Consider the following 16,640-nt stretch of genomic DNA (forward strand, 5'->3'; position numbering starts at 1 on the left):
TTCATAGATACCCCTGGACCACCTTCTGCTCCCAGAGTTGTAGATACCACCAAACACAGCATTAGTTTAGCCTGGACCAAGCCCATGTATGACGGTGGCACTGACATCATAGGATATGTTCTTGAAATGCAAGAGAAGGACACTGACCAGTGGTACCGAGTGCATACCAACACCACAATAAGAAATAATGAATTCACTGTGACAGACCTTAAAATGGGCCAGAAATACTCCTTCAGAGTCGCTGCTGTGAACGTGAAGGGCATGAGTGAATACAGCGAGTCAACTGCTGAAATTGAGCCCACGGAAAGACTAGGTATTTATAATATAAGGTTTTAGGTGAATTATTTTCTCATCACACCTGTTCATGAATTAATTAAGTTTTGACATTTACTTTCCAGAAATACCGGATCTTGAGCTTGCAGATGATTTAAAGAAGATTGTGACCATCAGAGCTGGGGCCTCGTTGCGGCTGATGGTGTCTGTATCTGGAAGACCACCACCCGTCATCACATGGAGCAAGAAGGGCATTGACCTTGCAAGCCGGGCGATCATTGACAACACTGAGAGTTACTCTTTACTTATTGTGGACAAAGTTAACCGGTATGATGCTGGAAAATACACCATTGAAGCTGAAAACCAATCTGGCAAGAAATCAGCAACTGTCCTTGTTAAAGTATATGGTAAGTATTTGTCTTAAGATGAACTATGCTGTGAGTAGATTCTTTAAAAAGATACACCTTGACCTCTGATTATCACCTCTCTAAAAGGAACTATGTTGAGTATGTTTTCCTGCCCCCCAAAAAATCTATCAACCAGTCAGGCAAACAGGAAGTATGGATCTTTCATTCTCTTGTTTTAGATACTCCTGGTCCCTGTCCTTCAGTGAAAGTTAAGGAAGTATCAAGAGATTCTGTGACCATTACTTGGGAAGTTCCCACAATTGATGGTGGAGCTCCTGTCAACAATTACATTATTGAGAAGCGTGAAGCTGCCATGAGAGCATTCAAAACAGTAACTACCAAATGCAGCAAGACGCTCTACAGAATTTCTGGACTTATAGAAGGAACCATGTACTATTTCAGAGTGCTGCCAGAAAATATTTATGGCATTGGAGAACCTTGTGAAACATCTGATGCAGTTCTGGTCTCGGAAGTACCTTTGGTGCCTGTGAAGCTAGAAGTTGTCGATGTCACCAAATCCACTGTTACCCTTGCCTGGGAGAAACCACTGTACGATGGTGGTAGCCGGCTCACTGGCTATGTTCTTGAGGCCTGCAAAGCTGGCACCGACAGATGGATGAAGGTTGTCACCTCAAAACCCACAGTCCTAGAGCACACTGTTATTTCCTTAAATGAAGGTGAACAGTACTTATTTAGAGTAAGGGCACAAAATGAGAAAGGTGTGTCAGAACCAAGAGAGATCATCACAGCCGTGACTGTACAAGACCTCAGAGGTATGTACCAAATCACCAAAATAGCAATAATAGTAAAGGAAAATGAAGGAAACATTCAGAATTCATGACACTTTGTCATTAGAAATAATACTTATGAATAAATGCCTACTTTTTCTCATAGTGTTGCCAGCAATCGATCTTTCTACAATGCCTCAAAAGACCATCCACATCCCAGCCGGCAGACCAGTAGAGCTGGTGATACCAATTGCTGGTCGCCCACCTCCTGCTGCTTCCTGGTTCTTTGCTGGCTCTAAACTAAGAGAATCAGAGCGTGTCGCAGTTGAAACTCATACTAAGGTAGCTAAATTAACCATTCGTGAAACCACTATCAGAGATACTGGAGACTATATACTTGAACTGAAGAATGCAACCGGAACTACTTCAGAGACCATTAAGGTTATCATTCTCGGTAAGGATGAGAGACCAAGACACAAGCAAGCTGTTGTTGTTTAGTCACCCAATTTTGATCTGAAGTGAAAATTAACCTCCGGGATTTCTTTTTTTTTTTTTTTTTTTTTTTTATCATAGACAAGCCTGGTCCACCAACTGGGCCTGTCAAGATTGAAGAAATTGATGCTACTTGGGTGACCATTTCCTGGGGACCGCCTGAACTGGATGGTGGTGCTCCACTGAGTGGCTACGTGGTAGAACAACGTGATGCCCACCGTCCAGGGTGGCTGCCAGTGTCTGAATCAGTGACTAGACCAACATTTAAGTTTACCAGGCTCACTGAAGGAAATGAGTATGTGTTCCGTATCGCTGCGACAAACCGCTTCGGGATCGGCTCGTACTTGCAATCTGAGGTCATAGAATGTCGCAGCCGCATCAGTAAGTCCTGGACGCCCGCCCCCGACTCTCCCCACCTCTGATTCTAAATATTAACAAGAGGGAATTTATTCTTAATATACCCTTATGTAAGTAAAAATAGGTCACAAAGTTAATCCCAGGGTCTTTCCAAGGTTTCTAAATCTCCTTTTCTTGGAAGTTTTCAACATGGTTGGGGTTTTTTTAATGGAAGAAAGAGAGGAGGGAGTTAGGGAAGGATGGATGGAAGGAAAGGGGGGAGGGAGGACTGGCGGTTACAGTGAGAAACAATACAGAATACATGCTTAATAAATGTTTATAAAATGGAAGAAAATGAGGAACAGCAAGAAAAGTACAAAAATGAAAACACGAGAAAAACAGTTGCAAGAGTCTTATATGTACCATTTTAAGATGGTATATGCAAGACACACTTATACAAATGTATGAGTCTTCAATTTATTCATGGTGCCATGTTGTGTTTACCTCTGTCTTGCTGCAGATATTCCTGGACCTCCAGAAACATTACAGATATTTGATGTCTCACGTGAGGGCATGACACTTACTTGGTACCCACCAGAAGATGACGGTGGCTCCCAAGTGACTGGATACATCGTGGAGCGCAAAGAAGTGAGAGCAGATCGATGGGTCCGTGTAAATAAAGTACCAGTGACGATGACACGGTACCGTTCCACTGGCCTTACTGAAGGCTTAGAATATGAACACCGTGTCACAGCCATTAACGCGAGAGGAACTGGAAAACCAAGCCGTCCTTCCAAACCCACCATTGCCATGGATCCAATTGGTAAATACCTTTTGTATAAGTTTATTGAGGTATAATTTAATGTGGTAACAGTCACCCTTCTGAAATACGGAATTCTATAAGTTTTGTATAACCACCACCACAATCAAAATATAGAATATTTCCAACAGCTCAAAAAGTTGTGTCCTCTGTCATCAATCCCCTCCCCACTCCAACCCCAGGCAACTTTGGGCAAATAACTTTTTATATTCTTCTCTTGAGTCTATTTCTCCCGCTTTAAAATGGAACTCACAATACACACCCTATATCACAGTTAAAATTGTAAAGCAAGTTAATATTTCTGGAAGCACTTTAAAAACTGATGGTAAATGTAAGATAGTATTAGTGATTATAAACAAAGCACAAATAAGACAAGGAAAAACCAAGAGCTTTAAGTAATGTTAACTGATTAAAATGAATTAAACATTTACAAAATGAAAAATATTCTACTGTTATAGTCCATGTTTCCACAACTCACTGAAATTGTTAGGTGGTGCATTTGATTTTCAACTTTGCAGAAACTTTAACAAGTATGTTGTTGTCTTATTCTTATTTCCAGCTCCTCCAGGAAAGCCACAAAACCCAAGAGTTACTGATACAACAAGGACATCAGTCTCCCTGGCCTGGAGTGTTCCAGAAGACGAAGGAGGATCTAAAGTCACAGGCTACTTGATCGAAATGCAAAAAGTTGATCAATACGAATGGACCAAATGCAACACCACCCCAACCAAGATTCGGGAGTATACTCTCACACACCTACCTCAGGGCGCTGAATACAGATTCCGTGTCCTAGCTTGTAACGCTGGTGGACCTGGGGAGCCCGCTGAGGTACCAGGAACAGTCAAAGTCACGGAAATGCTTGGTAAGACATATGATCATTCACTTTCTGCTGTAATTGCCTTAAGACTTATTTCCTACACCCGCCTCCCAAAATGCTAATTGTAACCCTACCTTTCTTCCCAGAATATCCTGACTATGAACTTGATGAAAGATACCAGGAAGGTATCTGTGTAAGACAAGGTGGGGTCATCAGACTTACCATACCAATCAAAGGAAAACCATTCCCAATATGTAAATGGACCAAGGAAGGCCAAGATATTAGTAAGCGTGCCATGATTGCAACCTCTGAAACTCACACTGAGCTTGTAATCAAAGAAGCAGACAGGGATGATTCTGGCACTTACGACCTGGTTCTGGAAAACAAATGTGGCAAGAAGGCTGTCTACATCAAGGTCAGGGTGATAGGAAGTCCCAACACTCCAGAAGGACCACTTGAATATGACGACATACAAGCTCGCTCTGTAAGGGTCAGTTGGAGACCCCCTGCCGATGATGGTGGTGCTGACATCTTAGGCTACATCCTCGAGAGACGAGAAGTGCCTAAAGCCGCCTGGTACACCATCGACTCCAGAGTCCGAGGTACATCTCTGGTTGTAAAAGGCCTCAAAGAAAATGTGGAGTACCATTTCCGTGTTTCAGCAGAAAACCAGTTTGGAATAAGCAAACCCTTGAAATCTGAGGAACCAGTCATACCAAAAACACCACTGAGTAAGTGCTCTTCCAACCATAACACTGTAAAAATCCTCTCAGTGCTCTTTTGTTTCGAAAGGAAAGCCACCAGCTTACTAGAGTTGGGACTGCATTCTAACACATGTGTTTTCCACTTACATTCCTAGACCCTCCCGAGCCTCCAAGCAATCCCCCAGAAGTACTAGATGTGACCAAGAGTTCTGTCAGCCTCTCCTGGTCCCGGCCCAGAGACGATGGTGGTTCTCGGGTCACAGGCTACTACATTGAACGCAAGGAGACATCAACTGACAAGTGGGTCAGACACAACAAGACTCAGATCACCACCACAATGTACACCATCACCGGGCTTGTTCCTGACGCGGAATATCAGTTCCGCATCATCGCACAGAATGACGTTGGTCTAAGTGAGACCAGCCCTGCTTCTGAACCAGTTGTTTGCAAAGATCCATTTGGTAAGGAAAGAGTTTCCAAAGGGGTTAGAATCAGAGAGGCAAACCACCTTTGCTGTTTTTCTTTTATTTCAGCAGGAAAGCTGATTTCCTTTTCAACTGTTTTCAAATATTTCAGATAAGCCAAGCCAACCTGGAGAACTCGAGATTCTTTCAATATCCAAAGACAGCGTCACTCTACAATGGGAGAAACCTGAATGCGATGGTGGCAAAGAAATCCTTGGATACTGGGTTGAATATAGACAATCTGGAGACAATGCCTGGAAGAAGAGCAGTAAGGACCGCATCAAGGACAGGCAATTCACAATAGGGGGTTTGCTGGAAGCTACAGAGTATGAATTCAGGGTTTTCGCTGAGAATGAGACAGGGCTGAGCAGACCTCGAAGAACCGCTATGTCTGTAAAGACGAAACTAACATGTAAGTAGCCATTAGTTCTCTGCTTATGGTTTACAAACTGAGCAACATGTTAAGGCTAATTCTTCCTCTGGACTAAGCAGATCTCCAGAAAGCTTTACTGGAGAGCAAGTGTTTGGAAAGAAATCACTCACTCTGGCATATGCACACACAGGGAACAGGTGATGCTTCTAGAGGAAGTCATTCCAAGCACATAACCTCAGCAGTGAACTGTTAGGTGCAGTGAACTGATTCCTAAAGCAATTTCTCCCTTGAATACAATGGTGTTTTTTTTTAATACTCCTAGTAAGACTTGAAGGGTCAACAAATGTACCCCGCTTCAGTGAACCTAAGTAAGGGCAAATCTACAGATTTATAGAGAACTAATATTCCCCCAAAACCCTATACATTGTTAATGCCTCCCGATCATAAAAAGTCACCCTACATAATAATATGATGATGTGCTCATTGAATCTCTACTTTCCAGATGATCCTCCAGTCACTGTGAAGCCTTGTTAAGAATTAGACTCATATGTAAATAATGGTGTCTAATAAAGTATTAGTCAATAGGATGAATTTCATTCCTGATATACAAGGACAGAGGATTATAGATTCAGTAGTAACAATAATGCATTAATGTTATCTCTCATACCCTTCAGCTGGAGAGGCCCCAGGAGTACGCCAAGAAATGAAGGATGTCACCACCAAACTGGGTGAAGCTGCTCAACTCTCATGCCAGATCGTTGGAAGGCCTCTACCAGACATTAAATGGTACCGATTTGGTGAGGAGCTGATACAAAGCCGCAAGTACAAAATGTCTTCAGATGGACGCACACATACTCTAACAGTAATGACCGAGGAACAAGAAGATGAAGGCGTTTATACCTGCATAGCTACCAATGAGGTTGGAGAAGTAGAATCCAGTAGTAAGCTTCTCCTGCAAGCAACGCCACAATTCCATCCTGGTTACCCACTGAAAGAGAAGTATTACGGTGCTGTGGGGTCAACGCTTCGACTTCACGTTACATACATTGGCCGTCCAGTACCTGCCATCACTTGGTTCCATGGCCAGAAACTTTTGCAAAACTCAGAAAACATTGCTATTGAAAACACTGAGCAGTATACTCATCTCGTCATGAAGAATATCCAACGTAAGACTCACGCTGGGAAATACAAAGTTCAGCTCAGCAATGTTCTTGGAACGGTGGATGCCATCCTTGATGTGGAAATACAAGGTATTTTATTTTCATTCTCAGTGGGGTTTTTTTTTGTTGTTTTTAAAGAAAAAAGAAAAATATCCTGGGAGACACACTACAGAAACCACTCCAATTGTATTTTCTCCCAACAGATAAACCAGACAAACCTACAGGACCAATTGTGATTGAAGCTCTATTGAAGAACTCTGTGGTGATCAGCTGGAAACCACCTGCAGATGACGGAGGCTCCTGGATCACCAATTATGTGGTAGAGAAACGTGAGGCCAAGGAAGGGGTTGAATGGCAATTGGTGTCTTCAGCCATCTCAGTGACAACCTGTAGAATTGTGAACCTCATGGAAAATGCTGGGTATTACTTCCGGGTTTCGGCTCAGAACACGTTTGGCATCAGTGACCCTCTAGAAGTCTCCTCAGTTGTGATCATTAAGAGTCCATTTGGTGAGTACAACCTCTACAGTCTCCCTATGGCAAAATTCCATCTGTATGTAAAACTTTTTTTTTAAACAGAAATAACTTTTGAAAGGAGATAGCAAAGATTCAGCTAAAGTACAAGTGCCTTTTATCTCACTTAAATTGAATTTTTGCTTATCTAAAAGGGCACATGTACACCCTATCCCCTTCTTCTCTAAAAAGGAACTTTGTGTTTCAGTAAGTTTCTCAGCATAAAGTAACCAATTTCATTTTTCTGGATTAGTTATTCTTAATAGAACTTTGGGTTCATAACATTTTATTTTTTATAAAATAAGCTCTTCATAAAGCTGTTTGTTTCACCCCATGAGTCAAATGCTTTTTGTTTTAAACAGAAAAGCCAGGTGCTCCTGGCAAACCAACTATTGCTGCTGTCACAAAAGATTCTTGTGTTGTGGCCTGGAAGCCACCTGCCAGTGATGGAGGTGCAAAGATTAGAAATTACTACCTGGAGAAGCGTGAGAAGAAGCAGAACAAGTGGATTGCTGTGACAACAGATGAAATTCGAGAAACCGTCTTTTCAGTGCAAAACCTTATTGAAGGTCTTGAATATGAGTTCCGTGTGAAATGTGAAAACCTAGGTGGGGAAAGCGAATGGAGTGAAATATCAGAACCTGTCATTCCCAAATCTGATGTCCCAATTCAGGCACCACACTTTAAAGAGGAACTGAGAAATCTAAATGTCAGATATCAGAGCAATGCTACTTTGGTCTGCAAAGTGACTGGTCATCCAAAACCAATTGTGAAATGGTACAGACAAGGCAAAGAAATCATCGCAGATGGATTAAAGTACAGGATTCAAGAGTTTAAGGGTGGCTACCACCAGCTCATCATTGCAAGCGTCACAGATGATGATGCCACAGTTTACCAAGTCAGAGCTACCAACCAAGGAGGGTCTGTGTCTGGCACTGCCTCCTTGGAAGTAGAAGGTAAAAACAAATCAGCAAACACCATTTTGGTGCTAGATTACATATTAATTGGGGGGGGTGCTCTTAAATAGTGTTGGGTATTGCTAAATTATATTCTTCCTTCTTTTATTCTGATACAGTTCCAGCCAAGATACACTTGCCTAAAAATCTTGAAGGCATGGGAGCAGTCCACGCCCTCCGAGGTGAGGTAATCAGCATCAAGATCCCATTCAGTGGCAAACCAGACCCAGTGATCACCTGGCAGAAAGGGCAAGATCTCATCAACAACAATGGCCACTACCAAGTTATTGTCACAAGATCTTTCACGTCACTTGTTTTCCTCAATGGAGTGGAGAGAAAAGATGCTGGTTTCTATGTGGTCTGTGCTAAAAACAGGTTTGGAATTGATCAGAAGACAGTTGAACTGGATGTGGCCGATGTTCCCGACCCACCCAGAGGAGTCAAAGTTAGTGACGTTTCACGAGATTCTGTCAACTTAACATGGACTGAGCCAGCTTCTGATGGTGGCAGCAAAATCACCAACTACATTGTTGAAAAATGTGCGACCACTGCAGAAAGATGGATCCGCGTAGGACAGGCCCGAGAAACACACTATACCGTGATCAACTTATTTGGAAAAACAAGTTACCAGTTCCGTATAATAGCAGAAAATAAATTTGGCCTAAGCAAGCCTTCTGAGGCTTCAGAACCAACCATAACCAAAGAAGATAAGACCAGAGCTATGAACTATGATGAAGAGGTTGATGAAACCAGGGAAGTTTCTATGACCAAAGCATCTCACTCTTCAACCAAGGAACTCTATGAGAAATATATGATTGCTGAAGATCTTGGGCGTGGTCAGTTTGGAATTGTCCACCGTTGTGTTGAAACATCCTCAAAGAAGACATACATGGCCAAATTTGTTAAAGTCAAAGGGACTGATCAGGTTTTGGTAAAGAAAGAAATTTCCATTCTAAACATCGCTAGGCACCGAAATATCCTATACCTCCATGAATCATTTGAAAGCATGGAAGAATTAGTTATGATCTTTGAGTTCATATCAGGACTTGACATATTTGAACGCATTAACACAAGTGCTTTTGAACTTAATGAGAGAGAAATTGTAAGCTATGTTCGCCAGGTCTGTGAAGCACTTGAGTTCTTACACAGTCATAATATTGGACACTTTGATATTAGACCAGAAAATATCATTTACCAAACAAGAAGGAGCTCCACCATTAAAATCATAGAATTCGGTCAGGCCCATCAGCTGAAGCCAGGGGACAACTTTAGGCTTCTGTTCACTGCCCCTGAATACTACGCACCTGAAGTCCACCAGCATGATGTTGTCAGCACAGCCACAGACATGTGGTCACTCGGAACACTCGTGTATGTGCTGTTGAGTGGTATCAATCCATTCCTGGCTGAAACTAACCAACAGGTAATTGAGAACATCATGAATGCTGAATATACCTTTGATGAAGAAGCATTCCAAGAGATCAGCACTGAAGCCATGGACTTTGTTGACCGGCTGTTAGTGAAAGAGAGAAAATCTCGCATGACAGCATCTGAGGCTCTCCAGCACCCATGGCTGAAGCAGAAGATAGAAAGAGTCAGTACTAAAGTGATCAGGACATTGAAACACCGACGTTACTACCACACCCTGATCAAGAAAGACCTCAACTTGGTTGTGTCTGCAGCCAGGATCTCCTGTGGTGGTGCAATTCGATCTCAGAAGGGAGTGAGCATTGCTAAAGTTAAAGTGGCATCCATTGAAATCGGCCCAGTTTCCGGACAGATAATGCATGCAGTCGTTGAAGAAGGAGGATATGTCAAATACGTATGCAAAGTTGAAAATTACGATCAGTCTACCCACGTGACTTGGTACTTTGGTGTCAGACAGCTGGAGAACAGTGAGAAATATGAAATCACCTATGACGATGGAGTGGCCACCATGTATGTCAAAGACATTACCAAATTCGATGACGGTACCTACAGATGCAAAGTAGTCAACGACTACGGGGAAGACAGTTCTTACGCAGAGCTGTTTGTTAAAGGTGTGAGAGAAGTTTACGACTATTACTGCCGTAGAACCATAAAGAAACTTAAGCGCAGAACAGATACCATGAGACTCCTGGAAAGGCCACCAGAATTCACGCTGCCTCTCTATAACAGGACAGTTTATGTGGGTGAAAATGTCCGGTTTGGAGTAACTATAACTGTCCACCCAGAGCCTCGAGTTACATGGTATAAATCAGGTCAGAAAATCAAACCAGGTGATGATGATAGGAAGTACACATTTGAGTCCGACAAGGGTCTTTACCAATTAACAATCAACAGTGTAACTACGGATGATGCTGCCGAATACACTGTTGTTGCAAGAAACAAATACGGTGAAGACAGCTGCAAAGCAAAGCTGACTGTGACCCCACACCCACCTCCAACAGGTACGACCCTAAGACCCATGTTCAAACGGCTACTGGCAAACGCAGAATGCCAAGAAGGCCAAAGTGTCTGCTTTGAGATCAGGGTGTCTGGCATCCCCCCGCCAACATTAAAATGGGAGAAAGACGGTCAGCCACTGTCCCTCGGGCCCAACATTGAAATTATCCACGAAGGCTTGGATTATTACGCTCTTCATATCAGGGATACTTTGCCTGAAGACACGGGTTACTACAGAGTCACAGCCACAAACACTGCTGGATCCACCAGCTGCCAGGCCCACCTACAAGTGGAACGCCTGAGGTACGTCAAACAGGTGTTCAAGACTAAGGAGGAGCGCGAGCGACACGTACAGAGGCAAATTGACAAGACGCTGAGAATGGCTGAAATTCTTTCCGGAACTGAGACTGTGCCACTGACACAGGTCGCCCAGGAGGCACTGAGAGAAGCTGCCACCCTTTACAAACCAGCCGTCAGCACCAAGACTGTAAAAGGGGAATACCGACTTGAGACAGAAGAAAAGAAGGAGGAGAGAAAACTCCGCATGCCTTACGAAGTACCAGAGCCACGCAAGTACAAACCGGCTGCCATAGAAGAAGACCAACACATTAAGCAGTTCGTGCCCATGTCTGACATGAAATGGTACAAAAAGATACGCGATCAATTTGAAATGCCTGGGAAGATGGACAGAGTTGTACAGAAAAGACCCAAGCGCATCCGCCTTTCAAGATGGGAACAGTTCTACGTGATGCCTCTTCCACGCATCACCGATCAATACAGACCCAAGTGGAGGATTCCCAAACTGTCCCAAGATGACCTTGAAATGGTGAGACCAGCCCGCCGGCGTACACCTTCTCCTGATTATTACTTCTATTACAGACCCAGGAGACGTTCTCTCGGTGACATCTCGGATGAAGAATTACTCCTGCCCATTGACGACTACCTGGCAATGAAGAGAACAGAGGAAGAGAGGCTGCGTCTTGAAGAAGAGCTGGAACTGGGTTTTTCAGCCTCACCCCCAAGCCGGAGCCCACCACGTTTTGAGCTTTCGAGTCTGCGTTACCCTTCCCCACAAGCTCACGTCAAGGTGGAGGAAGCAAGAAAAGACTTCAGATACTCAACGTATCACATCCCAACGAAGGCGGAGACGAGCACGAGTTACGCAGAGCTGCGGGAGCGGCACGCCCGCACCTGGCACAGGCAGCCCAGGCAGCGGCAGAGGATCATGGCCGAGAGAGAGGACCAAGAGCTGCTGCGTCCAGTCACCACCACCCAGCGCCTCTCGGAATACAAAAGCGAGCTGGACCACATGGCGAAGGAAGAAAAATCTAGAAGGAAATCAAGACGCCAGAGAGAAGTGACTGAAATAACGGAAATTGAGGAAGAATATGAGATCTCCAAACACGCTCAGAGAGACACTTCCTCCTCGGTGTCCAGGCTGCTGAGACGCCGGCGCTCCCTGTCTCCGACCTACATCGAGTTGATGAGGCCGGTGTCCGAGCTGATCCGGCCGCGGCCACAGCCAGCTGAGGAATATGAAGATGAAGATGACGTAGAAAGAAGGTCTCCTACCCCAGAGAGGACTCGCCCACGTTCCCCCAGTCCTGTGTCTAGTGAGCGTTCACTGTCAAGATTTGAGAGGTCGGCAAGATTTGATATCTTTTCCAGGTACGAGTCCATGAAAGCTGCTTTAAAAACTCAGAAGACATCAGAAAGGAAGTATGAGGTCTTGAGTCAGCAGCCTTTTACGCTGGACCACGTGCCTCGAATCACACTGAGGATGCGCTCCCACAGGGTACCGTGCGGCCAAAATACACGTTTTATCTTAAATGTTCAGTCTAAGCCAACTGCCGAGGTCAAATGGTACCACAACGGTGTAGAACTCCAAGAGAGCAGTAAGATTCATTACACCAACACCAGTGGGGTTCTGACCCTGGAAATTCTGGACTGTCATATTGATGACGGCGGAACATACCGTGCCGTGTGCACCAACTACAAAGGTGAGGCTTCTGACTATGCAACCTTGGACGTCACGGGAGGGGATTACACCACCTATGCTTCCCAGCGCAGAGACGAAGAGGTCCCCCGATCCATTTTCCCTGAGCTGACGAGAACAGAGGCATATGCGGTTTCATCATTTAAGAAAACATCTGAGATGGAAGCTTCCTCTTCCGTCAGGGAAATGAAATCACAGATGACAGAGACAAGGGAAAGTCTCTCATCATATGAACACCACGCATCTGCAGAAATGAAAAGCGCTGCAGTCGAAGAAAAGTCGCTGGAAGAAAAATCCACACACAGGAAGATCAAGACGACTTTGGCAGCAAGAATTCTCACGAAGCCAAGGTCCGTAACGGTGTATGAAGGCGACTCTGCAAGGTTTTCTTGCGATACAGATGGTGAGCCGGTACCGACTGTGACATGGCTGCGTAGGGGACAAGTCATAAGCACTTCCGCCCGCCACCAAGTGACCACCGCAAAGTACAAATCGACCTTTGAGATCTCTTCAGTCCAGGCTTCGGATGAGGGCAACTACAGCGTGGTGGTAGAGAACAGCGAAGGGAAGCAAGAGGCACAGTTTACTCTGACCATTCAAAAGGCCAGGGTTACTGAAAAGGCTCTGACATCACCACCGAAAGTCAAATCCCCAGAGCCTCGGGTAAAATCCCCAGAAGGAGTCACGTCTCCAAAACAAGTGAAATCCCCAGAACCGGTGACTTCTCACCCAAAAGCTGTATCACCCACAGAGATAAAACCCACACCAGCAGAAAAGGTTCAGCAGCTGCCAGTCACTGCCCCACCCAAGATAATTCAGTCCTTGAAAGCAGAAGCTTCTAAAGATATAGCAAAGCTGACCTGTGTGGTCGAAAGTACTGTATTGTGTGCAAAAGAGGTCGCCTGGTATAAAGATGGTAAGAAACTGAAGGAAAATGGGCATTTCCAGTTTCATTATTCAGCAGATGGTACCTATGAGCTCAAAATCCATAACCTCACTGAATCTGATTGTGGAGAATACATTTGTGAGATTTCTGGTGAAGGTGGAACTTCCAAAACTAACTTCCAATTTGTGGGACAAGCCTTTAAGAATATCCATGAGGAAGTTTCAAGCATATCAGAAACCAAGAAAGCAGCTCAGAAAACTGCTGAGTCAACAGAAACCAAGAAAGCGGCTCCGAAAACTGCTGAGCCAACAGAAACCAAGAAAACTGAACCAAAAGCTCCTGAACCAGTTTCCACAAAACCAGTAATTGTTACTGGGCTGCAGGATACAACTATTTCTTCAGACAGTGTCACTAAATTTGCAGTTAAAGCTACTGGAGAACCCCAGCCAACTGTCATCTGGACAAAGGATGGAAAGGTAACCAGTTTTTAAATGATCCTTAAACTTACCTTCTAAAAAAACTAACCTCTTCCCTCTTCCCCATCTCCCAAAGAAAGTTTAAAATTAAATCATTTTTTAAAACTCAAATCACATGCATTCTACAGGCCATAACACAAGGAGGTAAATATAAACTCTCTGAAGACAAAGGAGGATTCTTCCTAGAAATTCGTAACACTGATACTTCTGACGGTGGACTTTATACTTGTACAATAACAAATTCAGCTGGATCTGTGTCCTCTAGCTGCAAATTAACAATAAAAGGTAGGTTGGCTTTTATTCTTACCAACCATTTTCAGAAAACAATATGAAGGAAACATTTCTAAACACTATTCCTTACACACACACACACACACACAAGTATTAAAATAAAACTGTTTTACCAAGTTACAGAATACCATTTGTACACAAATGTACAAATACACATATTTGAAGTTAGCATATACTTTTATATTTATTAAGTGTCTAATTGTATGTGGTGTTATATAAGATTCCATAGAGATTATGTAAGATTCCTGCTCCCAGGAACATTTAAGAATAAAGTCAGGTGATTATACAAAATGGCACTTCTTCCCTAAAGCTTCACTCTTGCTAATTTTCCAAAGCAGTGGGAAGTTAATGAAAGAACTGTATCGGTTTTCCCAATTAAAATTAGTTTGCTTTCATCTCAGTCTTCTAAAACATAATTCAATTGTTTTAATTACTCAAAATCTCCTAAATCCACCCATCTCCTAAATCCTTCAACTATTCTTTTCAAAACTTTTTTTCCCCTTAAGTCATAAAAATCATTCTTCTGTTTAGTTGAGTTTAAATAATCATTACACTGATCACCAAAGTCATGCATGACCAGTCTCCAAGATTGGGACTGAGAAAGAGTTAGGTATTACCTACACTGCATGCGTTAAGTTAATATTTTTTCTTCGTATATTATTCACTTACAGAATCCACAAGAGAAGAGGGTGGGGCCTCTTTCCAATTCAGTTTGCCTTATAGAGCTTTCTTTTTCAGCTGTAAAAGACACTGAGATACAGAAAGTATCGACACAAAAGACCTCCAAAAGTACATCCCAGAAGAAGGCAGCTGTCCAAGAGGAAATTTCCAAAAAAGCCCTAATCAAGATGTCAGAGGTGAAATCTCCAGAGAAGCTGGCCCTCGAGGAGGAAGCTTCAACAGTTCTGATTTCCGAAAAAGTCAAGAAATCAGAAGCGACCTCCCTGGAAAAATCCATTGTCCATGAGGAAATCACTAAAACATCACAGGCATCAGAAGAAATCAGAACTCATGCCGAGATTAAAGCATATTCTACTCAGATGAGTATACCTGATGGTCAGAAAGTGACTTTAAAAGCCAACATTGCTGGTGCCACTGATGTGAAATGGGTATTGAATGGGGTAGAGCTCAGTAACTCCGAGGAGTACAGATATGGCGTCTCAGGCAGTGACCAGACACTGACCATCAAGCAGGCTGGTCACAAAGATGAAGGGATCCTCACCTGCATTGGCAAAACCAGCCAAGGAATCGTCAAGTGTCAGTATGATCTGACCCTGAGCAAAGAACTCTCAGATGCTCCAGCCTTCATCTCCCAGCCCAGATCTCAAAATGTTAACGAAGGACAAAATGTTCTCTTTTCTTGTGAAATCAGTGGTGAGCCATCGCCTGAAATCGAATGGTTTAAAAACAACCTGCCAGTAAGTTGAGTTATGAATATATTACTGAAGAAAGCTTTAAATACTCCATCTACGCCTGAAGAGCTCAAAGAAACCCTTTTTTTCTCTTCTTTTTAGATTTCTGTTTCTTCAAATGTCAGCGTAAGTCGCTCCAGAAATGTATATTCCCTTGAAATCCGAAAGGCCTCAGTAAGTGACAGTGGGAAATACACAATTAAGGCCAAAAATTTCCATGGCCAGTGTTCAGCTACTGCTTCCTTAACGGTCCTTCGTAAGTATATCTTTACCATTTTCCTTACTTGCTTAAGGCCGTTATCTGAGTTTTTTTGTTTGTTTTTTGCTTTTGTCTTCTGAGCCCAGCAAACTCTCTGGAGCCTCATTAAGTTCCATGTGTAAGAGACACAGGCCTCCTGTGTGAATTCATTCTTAAAGGTCAGCGTTTCTTTACAGAGAGACAGGAACATGGATAAGTTAACTTTCAAAGCAAAGCTACCAACTGTCCTATTACATGTATTTTCAGAATGCACAATATAAAAATTATTTTCTGTATGACTAATCATTTTTCTCCTAGTGATTCTAGCACCTGCATGTAATGTAATGATAGAAATATAAGGATTCGTTTCTGGGAGACACTGAGCTAGCTCTTGACAACTGTATGTATGTATTTGCTTGTGCTTCCACAGCAAATTGTTTGGGTTGCATTTCTGTGTGTGTGTCTAAGTGTTCCATTTCTGTAAGTCAGTGTCAGATGTCACCAATTAACCAGATGTCATTGGTGTTCACTGTGTATCTGCTATGCTCCACAGCTCTAGTTGAAGAACCTCCCAGAGAGGTAGTATTGAGGACAAGTGGTGACACGAGCTTGCAAGGAAGCTTCTCATCTCAGTCAGTCCAAATGTCTGCCTCTAAGCAGGAGGCCTCCTTCAGCAGCTTCAGCAGCAGCAGTGCTAGCAGCATGACCGAAATGAAATTTGCAAGCATGTCTGCCCAAAGCATGTCCTCCATGCAAGAGTCTTTTGTAGAAATGAGCTCCAGCAGTTTTATGGGAAAATCTAGTATGACACAACTGGAAAGCTCAACTAGTAGGATGCTTAAAGCAGGCCTAAGAGGTGAGCAATCAAATTACTGGTA

At 43.3% G+C, this 16,640-nt stretch overlaps 1 protein-coding gene and 1 long non-coding RNA gene across 2 annotated transcripts in view; one reads left to right on the forward strand and one right to left on the reverse strand.

The window, feature by feature from the left end:
- TTN (titin) overlaps window positions 1–16,640 on the forward strand; it is a 281,733-nt gene that overhangs the window by 263,663 nt on the left and 1,430 nt on the right. The window contains 18 exon segments of the mRNA XM_032637061.1: window positions 8–313; window positions 399–680; window positions 860–1,453; window positions 1,575–1,862; window positions 1,982–2,281; window positions 2,757–3,059; window positions 3,616–3,918; window positions 4,020–4,604; window positions 4,733–5,038; window positions 5,154–5,453; window positions 6,089–6,664; window positions 6,778–7,083; window positions 7,449–8,042; window positions 8,162–13,821; window positions 13,950–14,106; window positions 14,851–15,530; window positions 15,627–15,780; window positions 16,316–16,618. Coding sequence (XP_032492952.1) covers window positions 8–313; window positions 399–680; window positions 860–1,453; window positions 1,575–1,862; window positions 1,982–2,281; window positions 2,757–3,059; window positions 3,616–3,918; window positions 4,020–4,604; window positions 4,733–5,038; window positions 5,154–5,453; window positions 6,089–6,664; window positions 6,778–7,083; window positions 7,449–8,042; window positions 8,162–13,821; window positions 13,950–14,106; window positions 14,851–15,530; window positions 15,627–15,780; window positions 16,316–16,618 — 11,997 coding nt within the window.
- Window positions 1–16,640, reverse strand: part of LOC116756537 — an 83,275-nt gene that overhangs the window by 63,850 nt on the left and 2,785 nt on the right. The window lies entirely within an intron of this gene.

Source organism: Phocoena sinus, chromosome 7, assembly GCF_008692025.1.
Source record: "Phocoena sinus isolate mPhoSin1 chromosome 7, mPhoSin1.pri, whole genome shotgun sequence".
Lineage (NCBI taxonomy): Eukaryota > Metazoa > Chordata > Mammalia > Artiodactyla > Phocoenidae > Phocoena > Phocoena sinus.